The sequence below is a fragment of the Silurus meridionalis genome, chromosome 3 (assembly GCF_014805685.1).
Source record: "Silurus meridionalis isolate SWU-2019-XX chromosome 3, ASM1480568v1, whole genome shotgun sequence".
NCBI classification, from domain to species: Eukaryota; Metazoa; Chordata; class Actinopteri; order Siluriformes; family Siluridae; genus Silurus; species Silurus meridionalis.
In genome coordinates this window covers 10,084,645-10,099,057 of record NC_060886.1, presented here as the reverse complement: position 1 = coordinate 10,099,057, position 14,413 = coordinate 10,084,645, and the positions used below count along the sequence as shown (strand labels likewise).

Here is a 14,413-nt window from a genome sequence, read left to right as displayed (position 1 = left end):
CTCTCCCAGTCTTTCATTGTTCATTATTGGGAGTCTAAGAAGAAAGAAGCCAAGATAGAAGATATCAGTTTGTTTGTTACAGTGTCAGATCTTTCCACTTAAACCACACCCTAATCGTGCTTATCTATTGACAATGCTCACCTATAAACACACAATAATACAGTGTAAATTACAATTAAAACGATACACAACGAAGATGCATATGAAGATATAAGATGAATTAAAACAATTTTTTTTGCATATTATAAATCAGATTCTATCATGACATTTTATGATTCACCAAAAAAAAACTAAAAAATGTTAATGGCTTTTTTAAGCACAATCAAATCAGATCTGTGCCTTTGCGTTTTCAATGCCAGTCTGGTTGTATTATTGCACCATCTAGTGGACAGTTATACGAAATAAAAACAGGCTGAGATAGGCTTTTGGTTGATCATGTCTGTCACTTTAATCATGCCGGGGTTCTCTAGGGGTCAAGTAAGGCTTTACTGATAATTAGGCATAATTTGTAGTCAGCATTTCAACTGCAGTTTTAACAACCAAAAGTGAAATTCATTAAAATGATTATAATGCTTTTGCTTGTTCTTTCACAAAAAAAAATTAAGATGCATGTAGTATATACTATATGTTTGTGTGTCTCAGTGTAATCTCAGCTTTTTGAAGAAATTCGTTGGGCACTTATTTCCCAGTCAGCTTCAGGACATCTCTGACCATAGAACCAATCCCGTCAAAGATCAGGTGCAGCTGCGTGTCACACATGAATGCAGGAGAGGTCACTACCTTGTTCTTAGGGTCAACATGAGCCTCGTGAAAGTCAGAAATTAAGGCTAAATCAAAATTGAAATGTTTACCAGGAACATAAAATAGAACACATTACCACAGTACCATTTATAAATCCATAGTAAATAACCATAGAGAGGAAAGGAAAGAAGAGGAAAAGATAAAGCATTAAAAAATTAAAAAATATAAAATCAGACATGTGCTGAGAAGGATATGGTGACATCCTTGACTTTGTGTTTGGCCCCGAATGCCGTGATGGCCTGAGCAGTGCCAGCATATGGCCACTTTCCCCCCTCCTCTTCCTCATGGCCCACGGTCACTTCTACCCCATGGAGGACCTTTGCAGCCAGCACCGGAGAGATACAGCATAACCTGTACACAATGAGTGAACATCAGCTCTGCATACCACAGCTGCACAACTACAACAACGGTGGTATAGCAGGGCATAAACTATAACATACAGCAAATATAATTAGATTACAAATTTAGAGAAAATAAAACATCTGTAGAACTAAAAGTATTAACAAACACAAAATATTAAAAGAGTGGAAATCATTTCTCAAAAGTAAACCCTGGTATCTATACTGTATTTATGCTATTATTACTATTATATATTACACCCTTTTAAACAGGGTACTTACCCGATTGGCTTGCCTGCTTTATGGAAGTCCTTCAAAACACGTTCCACATCTGTATTCACTGCACAGTTGCTTCCATCGACTGCAAATGTTGACCTGATAAAAAAGCCAGAATAACATCTGCTACTTTTTTTATCTTTATTTCACCCCTACAAACAGAGAAACCATAGTAACCCTTACAGGTTTTTCGCAGCACCAAAGCCTCCAGGGAAGATGACTGCATCATGGTTACTGGCACTCAGCTTAGCCAGGTCAGTAATGTTTCCCCTGGCGATGCGTGCCGACTCAATAAGCACGTTCCTGGACGACACAAATTTAGGATTGTGAATTAGAAGTAGTGTAGTTTAATTTGTATTATAAATGTATATATTGTAATATATATAGTACAACATTTTCTAAAGGTTCTGGGCAGTGTTCTCATTAGCACATTTTTACAATTTTTTTTTATTTTTACTATATTTATATTTTATCTGCACCTGTCAGTTTGCACAATTGCTACTTTTTGCAATTCTGGTAGATGCTAAACAGCATTTTGCTGCTGCGTATGCAATGACAATAAAGTTGTCTGTCTGTCTGTCTAATTTTTTTTACCTGGACTCCTCTGAAGGCTGCCCCTTGCTGTGGTCTATAACATGCATCTGTGCCACATCAGGAGCATACATCTGGACCTCAGCACCGCCACGACTCAGATGCACCAGGATTCTGTACATATGCATATTAATAAGTAAATGTCCTACAAAAGTGGTGGTAAATGAGCAGGTACAAAAATATTGACCGCAGCGGAGAGTGTATATCCAAAACCACATTATCATTTCTCCTTACTCGTAGGACATAGGAGATATACATTATATATGCTGATGGAGTGACTGACATGATGTTAGGTAGCATGATGTTTTGAGGGCAGCCTACTACTCACGCTGATGCCTCATGGATCTCTGTACCATCATATACTCCGCATCCAGACAGCACCTGGAAACCAGGACAATCAGAAGATCACAATCCATACAGTGTAAACAGTGCAGCTTAAAAAATTGCCATATCCATACTACTTTGTCCTCTAAATCTGCCTCTTTCAAAACAACTACTTGCATGTCTTCCCTCACCACATCCATAAACCTCCTCCTTGGCCTTCCTCTTTTCCGCCCTCCTCTTGGCTCCATCCTCAGCATTCTCCTACCGATATACCCCATGTCCCTCATATGCACATGTCCAAACCTTCTCAATTCTGAGATTTCTGATTATGTCCATTGTCGTCACTCCCAACGAAAACCTTAACATCTTCAGCTCCGCTACCTTCAGCTCCACCTCCTGTCTTTTACTCAATGCCACTGTCTCTAATTCATACAACATCGCAGGTCTCACCACAGTTCATATTATATATATTGTTAGATTTTTATCATGCCCAAACGAAACTTAATTCTTGGAGAGGTTTTCCATACGATCTGCTATGCCCGTGGTGCCTTTCTGATATCAGGGAAGAAGAAATACACAGCACACAGAATGCATGTTCTTCCTCTTCTGTTTATTGCAGGTAGCAGGCGTGTTATACACATACAGAGAAAAGAAACCTGACCTAGTTGTTTCCTGTTTAGACAAGAGGATATACTAGCTGGCGATGTGTGAGTCCAGATAAGACTCCCTGTTTACCTTACATACTAACATCGTAAATATTCTATAGACACATATATATATATATATATATATATATATATATATATATATATATATATATATATATATATATATATATAAAATGTGTGTAGGTTAAAGGAAAACTAAGGCAGATGCAATCCGCATCTTGATGCATAGTCAAGAATACGATATAATAAAGATACAATTAAAGCAGCTACCGATATGATGTGATATGATTCACCCCTTTACTATTCAGCGCAATCTGATTTCGAATTCGATTCAACATAATGTGATTCAATACAATACAATGGAAAAAATATAATGCAATGCAATTCATTATGGTACAGATAGTTCGCTTCTATTGCTTTGGTTTAGACAAACAGCAAATCATACATTTACCTAAGTAAATCTCCAGGAAGATGTAGCTCTACCTCTGCCATGTTAATCTATACTCTATGTGAGTCTCATGTCATGCCTTTATATATATATATATATTTTTTTTTTTTAGTGTACAGTGCAAAAGTTCAACAGTTTCTGCATGTTGTTCTTTGCCCATAGCCTTTATATTTATTTGTTGTAAATATTTTTACAGCTATATGTGCAGAATGCATTGCAACTTCTGGTAGATGCTAAACTGCATTTCGTGTACATGTACTATGCAATGACAATAAAGTTCTATTCATCCATCCATCCTATTTAACTGTGCTACAAGTGTTGGTCATATATATATATATATATATATATATATATATATATATATATATATATATATATATATATATATGTAGCACAGACAGACCAGTGACCGAGGCATGTCTCTAGACAACACCAGTATCCTTTAGAATGCAGTTTGAATTGTGTAAATAAGTTTAGATTTTTTTAATGCATAACCTGCATTGATTTGACCCTGGACTCACCACTGCTACTTTGGCGTTGTTGCATTTGGCACTGGTGTGAAGGAAGCTCAAAGCTCCTGGCTGAGCAAGGAGACCTACTGGAGGCTTCAGCAGATAGGAGCAAGGTCTGAGGATCAGGGAGCGCACCGCCAACATCTTTGATAATAATAATAACAATATTCAAGGTCGTAAAGGGAAACTTCAAGCACGCTTCTTAAAAAAGGTCACACGAGCCTATAAGAGATCAGCTGTGATCCACCCAGCAGAATTAATGTCCGGATTATCAGCGCAAAAACACGTGTGCACCGAATCCGCAGTCAAAAGTGCAACACTCGAGTTAGAACGCATTTAAAAATACATATTTATATATTTCGAACGTAAAACACCGACTAGAAACGTATTACTTTACATAAACAACAATGTCTACGGTATGAAGCCTAGCCGCTGTCCATATCATCTAAATATTACGGTAAAAAACTTCCTCCGCCATGTTTTCATCTTGTAATCAGCGCTGTAGTGCCAACTAGTGGTAAGGGGAGGTAGTGAAGTGTAATATAAACAGTTGAAGTCCAGCGGTCCCTAACCTCTTTTTGCACCACAGACCAGTTTCACTCAAGATATTTTTTTTGAGTGGAGTTGGGGTAGGGGGTGGGGTAGTGTCCAAGTAAACATAACTAAACACAATAACGTTCATATTATAGTAATAAAAAAATAAACTCAACTCACCATAATGCAGAATCAGTTTTGTGATAAAAATGATAACAGGAACATTATAGCCATAATAAATCATAATACATGGATATTTAGTCAAGTGAAAGTTTAAAGGGAGCACTTTTACTTTTACTGGAGTAATATTTTACCTGCTGTATCTATACATTTACTGAAGTACATACTTTGTGTACTTCATCCACCACTGGTATTATTGGTCCTTAGTGGTATTCAAGACATAACGCCGTTAGACACTTACCAGGACATTACAATTTTCTTTAAAAGCTATTCAATTCCCATTAAATCATTACCCTTAAAAAAGGGTTATTTTATGAGGGATTTTTAAGCAGAATTGACTGTTCTGCCTAATTTAGTAGCATGGATAACTTTGACTCTGCTGTTGTTGACCATGCTTTTCATTTACCCTTTTTACATTAAAGCATGATCTCAATCCATTCATTATTCTTAATATTAATTATGTTATTTCACATGTCTAAAAAATGCTTATACAGTCAGACTCTAAATCCGAGCTTTTCATTACACCCAGTGTAACTGTGGAAATGACAAATAAATGACTCGTATCACAGGCAACTGCTACTAACTATATTATATTATATTATATTATATTATATTATATTATATTATATTATATGGAAATTATGTTAATTATCATTTGGCTGAATATTTGGCAAACATTTATTTCATTATGTGAAAAGGATTCATGGTCCGGCTGGACGCATATTGCCGTCCGGATTCGGACTGGAGTCCCCCCGTTGACGACCCCTGTTTTATTGGATTATTTGGCAAATTTGAGAATATGGTGTGTTAACATTGCAAAGATGAACATTTCCTGCACAACAGGTTTTTTTTTTATTATTATCATTTTTGGTTCTGTATGAACACACAGCTTTAAAAGGAGCCAGTGAGTGAAAGATTGCTACAGGTGTGGGTCTTGCACAAAAAAACCTTATTGGACTCCCTTTTATAGATGCATTTGTTTTTTTGTTTTTTGGATATATAACTCGAGTTGAAACTTAATGAAACAAAGTAATCCAGCAATCTGTTGTGTTGAATTTGTGTATTCTGAGTTGAAACAAAGGTCATCCTCAATTCAGTCACATTTATTGAAGCGGCAACTTTAGTTGCTAAAATGTTTACATTCTGAAAATTTGAACAAATAATATTTTCCACACAAATACATACACCAAAGAAAGTAAAACATTCTCCAAAATGTATAGGTTAAATAAAAAAAAAGATGATCCATGCCCCTAAAACTTAACATGTAGAATTCTATGTAACTTAAATATGTATCTTTTAATGTAACATACTTAACTTACATTTTAGAACTGAATTACAAAACAGATAGCAAAAAATAGTATGTGGAGAAATTTAGCTAGTTCGGTAATAATGATAAAAAATATAAATATAATAATATATATCGTAAAATAATAAGGAGAAAAATGCCGGTGTGTTAAAACTAAAGCCCTGTAAAATTGTAAAACTAGAAAGAACTAACACGTTTCTATACAAAGTGAAGTATTATTTGAAGTTTTGAAGTTTTGAAACTTATTGGTCGAAACTTATGTCGATGTCCTAGGGGGTCACCAAAAAGCATCGAGATAACCGATGATCGAGATAAACTAAAATCAAAATGGCGGCAATATATTAACGTGCTTGAAATTTCTTATGTACATGATGTGCGTTAATAAATGAGAATGTGCATGCACGTGTTTTTGAAGGGTTTTTACACAACAGCGTTGCCGCAATTTGTTTGATGAAGGCATGCTATAAAAATACATACAGTACATGTATATCTGTCATGAATCCACCTGCCACGCCCCCTTCAGCTCCCTTCAGCGTGTCAGGTGCTTTTTCGGCCGCTTTCTCTGAAGCTCCGCTTCAATCGCGCACATATGGTGCTCGTTTATCATCATCACCAGCTCCTATTTAAACTTCCACACTCTCACTGTCCGTTATTGTTGGTATATGTTGGTTCACGGCGGTTGTTGTTATCGCGCATGCGTATCCCGGTACGTGTCTTCCCACCGGCACTCTCTCAACGGCTACTAACACCCCTACTAACACTACGAACACTAGCACTAACTAACAGCAGAGATTCACCAGTATACAATACAACACCTGTAGCAGCTGTAAGCCTTGATTTTTCTGCCACTTCCGCGAGTTCTTCTGCGGCTGCATCGAGATAACCAACGTTAAATGGCAATTTTTTTCCCCCTTGTGCTCGAGATATTACGGTTCGGCGACATAAAAAAAGTCGACATAACCGATAAAAAATGAATTTGGCGGTTCCACTTCAAAAACTTCGACTTAATAGGGTTGTCGAGGTAACCAAGGGTGAGATAACCGGGTTCCACTGTAATTGATAAGTGAATAGCTAAAACTAATTTGAGTATTGAGCCACTTAATTGTCAATTGTTATGTCTACTCGGAAATGGGGTCTGAGTTCCGACATTAAATAAAAAGAAAGGTGATCTATGCCCCTAAACCCAAATATTTAGAATTCTATGTAACTTAGCTATGTATCTTCTAATGTAACATACCTAAATTACGTTTTAGAACTGAATTAAGAAACAGACAGCAAAAACTTCGACAAAATCTTTCGTGCTTCTCTTAAACGCTCCAAGCGGTCCTTCAAGTTTCTCCTACGCTGTGCTACACTAGGATCCTCCCGTATAAGCTTCTCTGCATTCTGGCATCCAATCATACTCAGCATGGCAGCCTGGAGCTGAGAGAAGTACTGATCCAGAAGATGGTACTGCAATATGAGGGGCACTTGATTGGCCAGACGGTCAGAAGTGATCTGATGTTGCACACACACACACACACACACACACACACACACACACACACACAATTGACATATCAAGTAAACAGAATATGGTTTCAGAAAAATGAAATGGTTTTAGTATTTGCATACCATGAAGTAGGCGTTGAGATGCTGAGCCATCTCCCTGACATCAGCATTTACTGTCTTGTAACCTCTTGAGTTAAATAATGATCCTTCTTTCAGTTTGACAGCCTCTAGCTGGCGGCTGTAAAGGCCATCTTGTGAATAGACAATCCTCTCCATTTTGAATTGAGACAGTATTTTCTCTAAGGCTTTGTCATGCTCCTGCTCAAGCAGATCCTCAATCGGATTTTTTGCTGCCCTCAACAGATTAGGAAAGGCTTCAAAATGGAAGCTGACCACCTTGTTCACACAGGAATGAACAATTTCTTAGAGAAATAAGAGATAATAATGACAGTCAGAGAACAGTAAATCAAGCAGACTTGTGCTCTTTCAATGAGTTTTTTAAATTAAAAAATGTACAACAAATGATAAAAAAAAAGATACAGTGCTATGTACTGTACTTGGTCATGCTACGCCCCCAGCGGCCAGCAGAGGGAGACAATAGTGCACAGCAGCTTTGCAGGGGAAATTAGTTACCCAGAATTCTCAAAGGTACTTCTAAGTAAATAAGGGGTCTGGATACTTTCCAAATGCACTATATATAAATATATTAAAAGAACAATCTATGACCACAAGAAGCTAGTTCATGTCTAGAATTATTGAGGCATAGCATATGGACGGTCCCCCCATGTTTGTCAGTTCTGCTGGCATATTTAAAAGTACTAGTTTAGACCCCTGAAAAACTGTTCTTGCTTCATAACTGGACCATGGTCCACCGGTTGACAAACCCTACTGTTTCTTCTTCTTCTTTCAGCTTCTTCCATTAGGGGACATTACAGTGGATCATCCGTCTCCATACCCCCCTGTCCTCTACATCTGCCTCTTTCACACCAAACCCTACTGTATATATTGCAATATTTTTGCTGTGGACACAAGCTGAAAACCTCAAAGCAGCATTGTTAATATTCGCCTGTAGCTCTTATGTATATTTACTGAATTCCTAATGATGCATTTTAATGTCCAATTTTAATTACATCAATGTAAGATGGTGTTATTCTTTCAGGATGCATGATGGGAAGGTCATACTATATGTTTAACATGACTCTTTACAAAATGGGGTGTGCTTCGGATGTGTCACAGTAAAAACAGTATCAGTTGTTGTTATTTACCAATGACGTCTTTCAGTAATTGTATAGCAGGTTCCTCCAGATCCTTTATATGTTTCTTGACAATGTTCTCAAAAGTTCTGTAATTAACAAAACCAGGAAGCTCCTTTCCTCTACAGGTCTTGGTGTACTCTTCAACTTCATCCCGGAGGGTTTCCTCGACTAAAGAATAAAACATGATACAGGCAGGGGAAATAAGACAAAACCTGAAAAGTCTTTAATGCATCGTTTAGACACCTGTGATGGAATTGGATCCTAAACTTTACACTTTGAACTTTGCAATTTACTTCTGGCACTGCTAGAAGCAAACTAATATCAAATACATTTTGAATGTCAGCTTGGGCCTAATGAGGTTAACTCACGTCTGACAGCTTTGTCATCCAGCTGATTTTTCCATTTTCCAAACTTTTCCCTGATTTGAGTAAAAACCTTACGTTTTGTCTTTTGAACGTCTTCCTCTGCCCGTATTACATCAGTAAGAATTTGGTTGAAGTTACTGATTTTCTGTTAAATACCAAAACGAACAGGTCAGACATGAACACATTAAAGAAAAACATTGGTAGCTATAATTCCATAAAGTTTTTACCCCAATAAGAAAACTGTTTTTCTCAGTTTCCCCTTGAGGAACTCCATCACCAAGCTTTCTTAATTTGTTAACTGTTTCCTCCAGCTTGTCCTCAACTTGTTTGTGCAGCTGTGGGAGTAACATCTAAGGATGATGGAAAACAAATTTGCAAAAGAAAGAAAGAAAGAAAGAAAGAAAGAAAGAAAGAAAGAAAGAAAGAAAGAAAGAAAGAAAGAAAGAAAGAAAGAAAGAAAGAAAGAAAGAAAGAAAGAAAGAAAGAAAGAAAGAAAGAAAGAAAGAATGTTATGTTATGTTATGTTATTATATTACCGGAAAAACAACACAAATTAGCCATGTTGGATGGTACTTTTGGCTCTCTTACATTAATGTGTTCAACCAGTTCTCTTGTCAGTCTATCCGCAAGTACAGGCACTGTGGCTTTTCCATCCTCAAAAAGCAATCTACACTCAAAAATAAATTATTACCTAAACATGTTTAATTCTTTACTACAGTTATTGATACAACTGCTCTCTTAGTGAATTTATATGATGAATATTTCTTGCCTGAATTGTGGATGCTCCCGAAAAAAGTTTTGCTCATTTTGGAGAGCTTTTGACAGACTCATATTCTCATTGATGTCTTGCTGGCCACGGCACTTCACAATCATGTAGCCCTTTTTCAGTGAGATGACCTGGTTATTTACTGTGTTGACAACAGTCTCCTCTGCACCTTTGTCCACTAAGTCAGGTTTGGTAAGGATGCCTGTTCAAAGAATGACATATTTTTAGCAACATGTCACAGTAACTCAGAGCTTAAAAATGTATAAATGATCTTGCTATATTACCCAGAGTCCTTTGCCCATTTGGATCCACTTTGTTTGTCATCTTCAGGGCCTCAGTGGTGGCAATGTCAATGTTTGCAGGCACAACAACCAAGCTAATCGTTTCTTGTCTCTTAATGAATTTTTCTATGAGACTTTTGATCTGTTTGACAAATGAAACAACTTTGACTCAAATACTTTCTTTTAATAGATATTCCCACACACTACACACACTATACATCTACAGTATGATCTTGCTGTAGTCAAGATGGAGGGGTTGAAACAAAATCATAATTGTGATCTTGAAACTGAAAAAAATCCAGTTTAGTTTCTTATATGCCAGACCAAATTTTATGATTTTCTTGAGAATGACGAGAATCCTGCAGAAGCATTTCCAATTTGATTTTGTGATTGAGATTGTTGCATATAAACGGGTTTCCATTACTACTTTTATTGTGAATATGCAAGTCACAAAGAAGTTTACAATATAACAGAAAATGCTTTAAAATGTATTCACCTATGTTTTGACAATGACAACAATGCATTAGTATTTACTGTGTAAATATGTGCGTACGTTGACACTATGCAAATCTATTTACTCAAAGATTTTATTGAGATTGACCGAGAATACTGCAGAATCATTCCCGATTTGATTTTTTAATTGAGATTGTGAGATATAACCGAGTTCCCATTACTATGCAAGAATATCAATTTAAAATATTATTTTAAGTAAAATACTCAGACGGGTCCATGTGGCAACTTTCACTGAGCAGTGAAATCACATTTTTCAAATTTTGGTATTTGAACTTCACATCTGCTTGAATGAGAGAGTGCAAAAACATGGCAACAACAAAACTGAACTATACAGCAATAGATTGTACAGTGCTGAAAAATTTTTTTTTAAAAAAGGGCAAATTACAAAAAAAAAAAAAAAAAAAGGTTCAAATGGATGATAAATAATCAACTTTTCTCATTTTTGTCTCACCTGCTGTTCAATGTCTAATGGCTGGTCACCAGTTGCCACCCTGGCAATGCCTGGCAGGTCAATAAGAGTGAGATCAGGAACTTCACTGGATTTAATCTCTAGGGAGATCATTTCCTGGCTGATTCCTTTTCCCTCTCCAGCCAAGGCGTTCTGAGCTACGGAGAATAGAATCTTTATATTACTCTGTGCAAATATGCAAATCGTCTCGTTGAGGGTAAGTGCATTTCAACTGTGAAATACGAACCATTTGAAACAGCGTTTCCAACATCTGATGGCTTAAGAAGGTGTTTTTCTTGATTCTTGTATGTTAGACGTCAAGACCATGTGGCATCCTTATCAACTCTCTTTAGTTTCAACACCAAGGGGCAGCGAGTCACAATTCCTATATATGAAATTGGAGCTATTCAGCATGGATACTCTGACAAAGCTTTGTGTTTTGTGTGTGTGTGTGTGTGTGTGTGTGTGTGCGTGAGTATTTCTCACCTGTGCCTCTAGGTAAAGCCACTCCTGAAAGAGCCTCCAATACAGAACTCTTTCCTGAACTCTGATCACCTATGACAGCAATGGCTGGCAAGTTCAGGTCTTTCTCTACTCCGAGTGACCTTAGACTGTCTACAAGATCAATGTAAGGACGTACCTTGTCCTCATAATGTTGGTTTAAGCTGTTACTCATTCTTTCAACTTCTACCTTTTTGAAGTTCTTCTTCAGTGACATGGAAATAATCAGTAAATGTCTACATGGTAAAACAAAACAGGAATACAAGCAAATTAGATTAGAATAAATTAGATTAGATTCAACTTTATTGTCATTACACATGTACAAGTACAAGGCAATGAAATGCAGTTTGGGTCTAACCAGAGTGCAATAACAGCAAGTGCAGGATATATAGTGTTACATGATTTACATAAGTTAAATAGAATTGAATATAGGATTATAAACAGTAATTTACAGATGTATATGTACTATGAATATACAGATGAATATATATCTACTAATATACAGGTGGATAGATATGTACTATTAACAATAATGTACAGATGAGTATATATGTACTATGAGCAGTAATATACAGATGAGTATATATGTACTATTGACATGATTTACAGATGCCTATTACTATAAACAGAGATTTACAAAAGGATGTGAACGATGAACATAATATATTGCTATTACTACAAACAGAAGAACGGGTATATATACAATAGTAATAAATAAATATATATCATTTGCACAATTGCTACTATTTCCATGTTATCTATCTATGTATTAGGGGTGTAATGGTACATGTATTTATGCCAATATCCTTTTTACACTAAGAGGCTGCAAGTTTATTAAGTCTTCACCTCACACTTTGAGAGCTTTTATTATTGTTAAACTTGAAAACATACACAATAATACCAGGGGTGTAAAAAAAAGAAACTAGAGTTAACCCAGTAAGAAATAAGATTTGTTTTGCGCATGCATGAAAACACTAATCACTTCTTATCACTAGCATTAGTCACTTACCAGAAAGTAGGAAGCAATGGATTCTTTAGAGTTTTATTTTCAGCTTCAAGAATTTATCTTCAAAGGAGAAAATCCTGAGAATTCCACATATTGAGGGAGTGAATGTAGAAAGAATGTAAGAAATGAAGACATTTGTTAAAGTATGCAGGAATAGCTAAAACGTTAAGTAGAACATATCTTTAGAAAATGTAATATTAAATGCACACACACAAACAGAGGATACACAATTGCAAACCTATTTTAGCCTGCGTTTTAAGCAATCAGTACAAAAGAAAGAATAATCAGTAAAGATTTGTTCAAATAAAAAAAAGAAAACCATGTATATATATCCTATATTTTTCACCTATATAAAGACTTGTTTTGTGTATTTCATTAACATATAGGATCTTATTTACCTGTTTTATTTGCAGTAGCCTTCCACAATGGAACTTTATTCCTATATCTGCTGTTTGAGCATGTGTGTGTGTGTGTCTGTGTAAAGGTGGTATTTATAGTATTCTTTTGGTTTCATTTTCTTCAAGAGGTAGAGCTTCCTGGTTTCGTTTTGCAAGAAAATGTCAAAAGCTTAAATTGCACTGTGAATGGTGGAAACTTATCTAAACACATTTCCTTTTCCACACACAAGGTCTCCTCCTCACTTTTGCATTTGCAACCAGTGTTTGAATTGTGTCAAAGCTCTAAGCCCCCACACACACCCCACACCACCCCACTCTTTTAGAAGCATTAAATAATAAAAATGACATAGCAATGGCATATTAGCATATTTGCATAGCAGCATGATCATTTAGTAGTATCCTAATTTGAATGAAGTTTAATTCAACTTTGTTTCAGGGTGTTTCTGATCTTTTTATAGCCTAGACCATCTTTGTGGTGAGCAACAATTCTATCCTTGAGAAGATACTAAAATGGTTGCTGAAATGTGAGTTGTGTACTCACTATCGTGAGATATGGCATACAGCCATGGCCAAACGTTTTGAGAATAACACAAATATTTATTTTCACAAATTTTTTATGATAGCAATTTGCATATACTCCAAAATGTTTTCAAGAGTAAACAGCTGACATAATGTCAGTGATTCTCTCCTTAACACAGGTGAGAGTGTTGATGTGAACAACATAGAGATCACTCTGTCATGCTGATTGAGTTTGAAGAACAGACTTAAAGCTTTAAAAGGAGGATGGTGCTTGAAATTATCATTCAACCATTGTTACCTGCAAGGAAACTAATGCAGTCATCATTTATTTGCACAAAAAGGGATTTACAGGCTGCTATTAAGATTACACCTAATCAACCATTCATCGGATCATCAAGAACTTCGAAGAGAGAAGTTCAGTTGTTGTGTATAAAAAAGTCCAGCATGTGCCATAAACATATCCTAACGTTGATTCAGCAGTGGGATCAGGGCACCACCAGTGCAGAGCTTGCTCAGGAATGTCAGCAGACAAGTGTGAGAACATCTGCAAACTCAGTGAAGCAAAGTCATTTACATTGCATTTACATTTATGGCATTTGGCAAACGCCCTTATCCAGAGCGACTTACAATTGAGCAGCGGAGGGTTAAGGGACTAGCAGTTGCATCCTCAGTAGAGGTGGGATTTAAACCTGTGACCTTTCGATCCAAATCCACCCACTCCTGGGTGGAAGACCTTTGGAAGATGGCTTGGTTTCAAGAGGGGCAGCAAAGAAGCCACTTCTCTACAGAAAAAAACATCAGGGACAGACTGATATTCTGAAAAATGTACAAGGATTGAACTGCTGAGGACTGGGTTGAAGTAATTTTCTCTGATGAATCCCCTTTTAGATT

General features: G+C 36.4%; 2 protein-coding genes across 3 annotated transcripts; both read right to left on the bottom strand.

Moving 5' to 3' along the window:
* Positions 1–423: 423 nt before the first annotated feature.
* Positions 424–4,427, bottom strand: gatd3 (glutamine amidotransferase class 1 domain containing 3). The gene is made up of 7 exons (XM_046845686.1): positions 3,968–4,427; positions 2,335–2,387; positions 2,010–2,120; positions 1,599–1,718; positions 1,422–1,514; positions 996–1,152; positions 424–807 (listed from the first exon to the last, which is right to left on the bottom strand). The coding sequence occupies exons 1-7, from the start codon at positions 4,100–4,102 to the stop codon at positions 679–681; spliced, it is 798 nt and encodes a 265-aa protein (XP_046701642.1). The 5' UTR covers positions 4,103–4,427; the 3' UTR covers positions 424–678.
* A 2,521-nt stretch (positions 4,428–6,948) lies between these two features.
* On the bottom strand, positions 6,949–13,704 carry LOC124383286 (interferon-induced GTP-binding protein Mx-like). 2 transcript variants are annotated; one of them, XM_046845808.1, is made up of 13 exons: positions 13,004–13,704; positions 12,609–12,682; positions 11,585–11,835; positions 11,346–11,483; positions 11,102–11,251; positions 10,141–10,279; positions 9,860–10,058; positions 9,679–9,757; positions 9,318–9,440; positions 9,094–9,235; positions 8,735–8,893; positions 7,593–7,891; positions 6,949–7,475 (listed from the first exon to the last, which is right to left on the bottom strand). In XM_046845808.1, exons 4-13 carry the CDS (start codon positions 11,367–11,369, stop codon positions 7,239–7,241), a joined length of 1,551 nt encoding a protein of 516 aa, XP_046701764.1. In that variant the 5' UTR covers positions 11,370–11,483; positions 11,585–11,835; positions 12,609–12,682; positions 13,004–13,704; the 3' UTR covers positions 6,949–7,238. The 2 variants fall into 2 exon arrangements, with proteins under 2 accessions (XP_046701764.1, XP_046701765.1); XM_046845809.1 differs by lacking the exons at positions 11,585–11,835; positions 12,609–12,682; positions 13,004–13,704 and having other exon boundaries at positions 11,102–11,256.
* Positions 13,705–14,413: the final 709 nt, after the last annotated feature.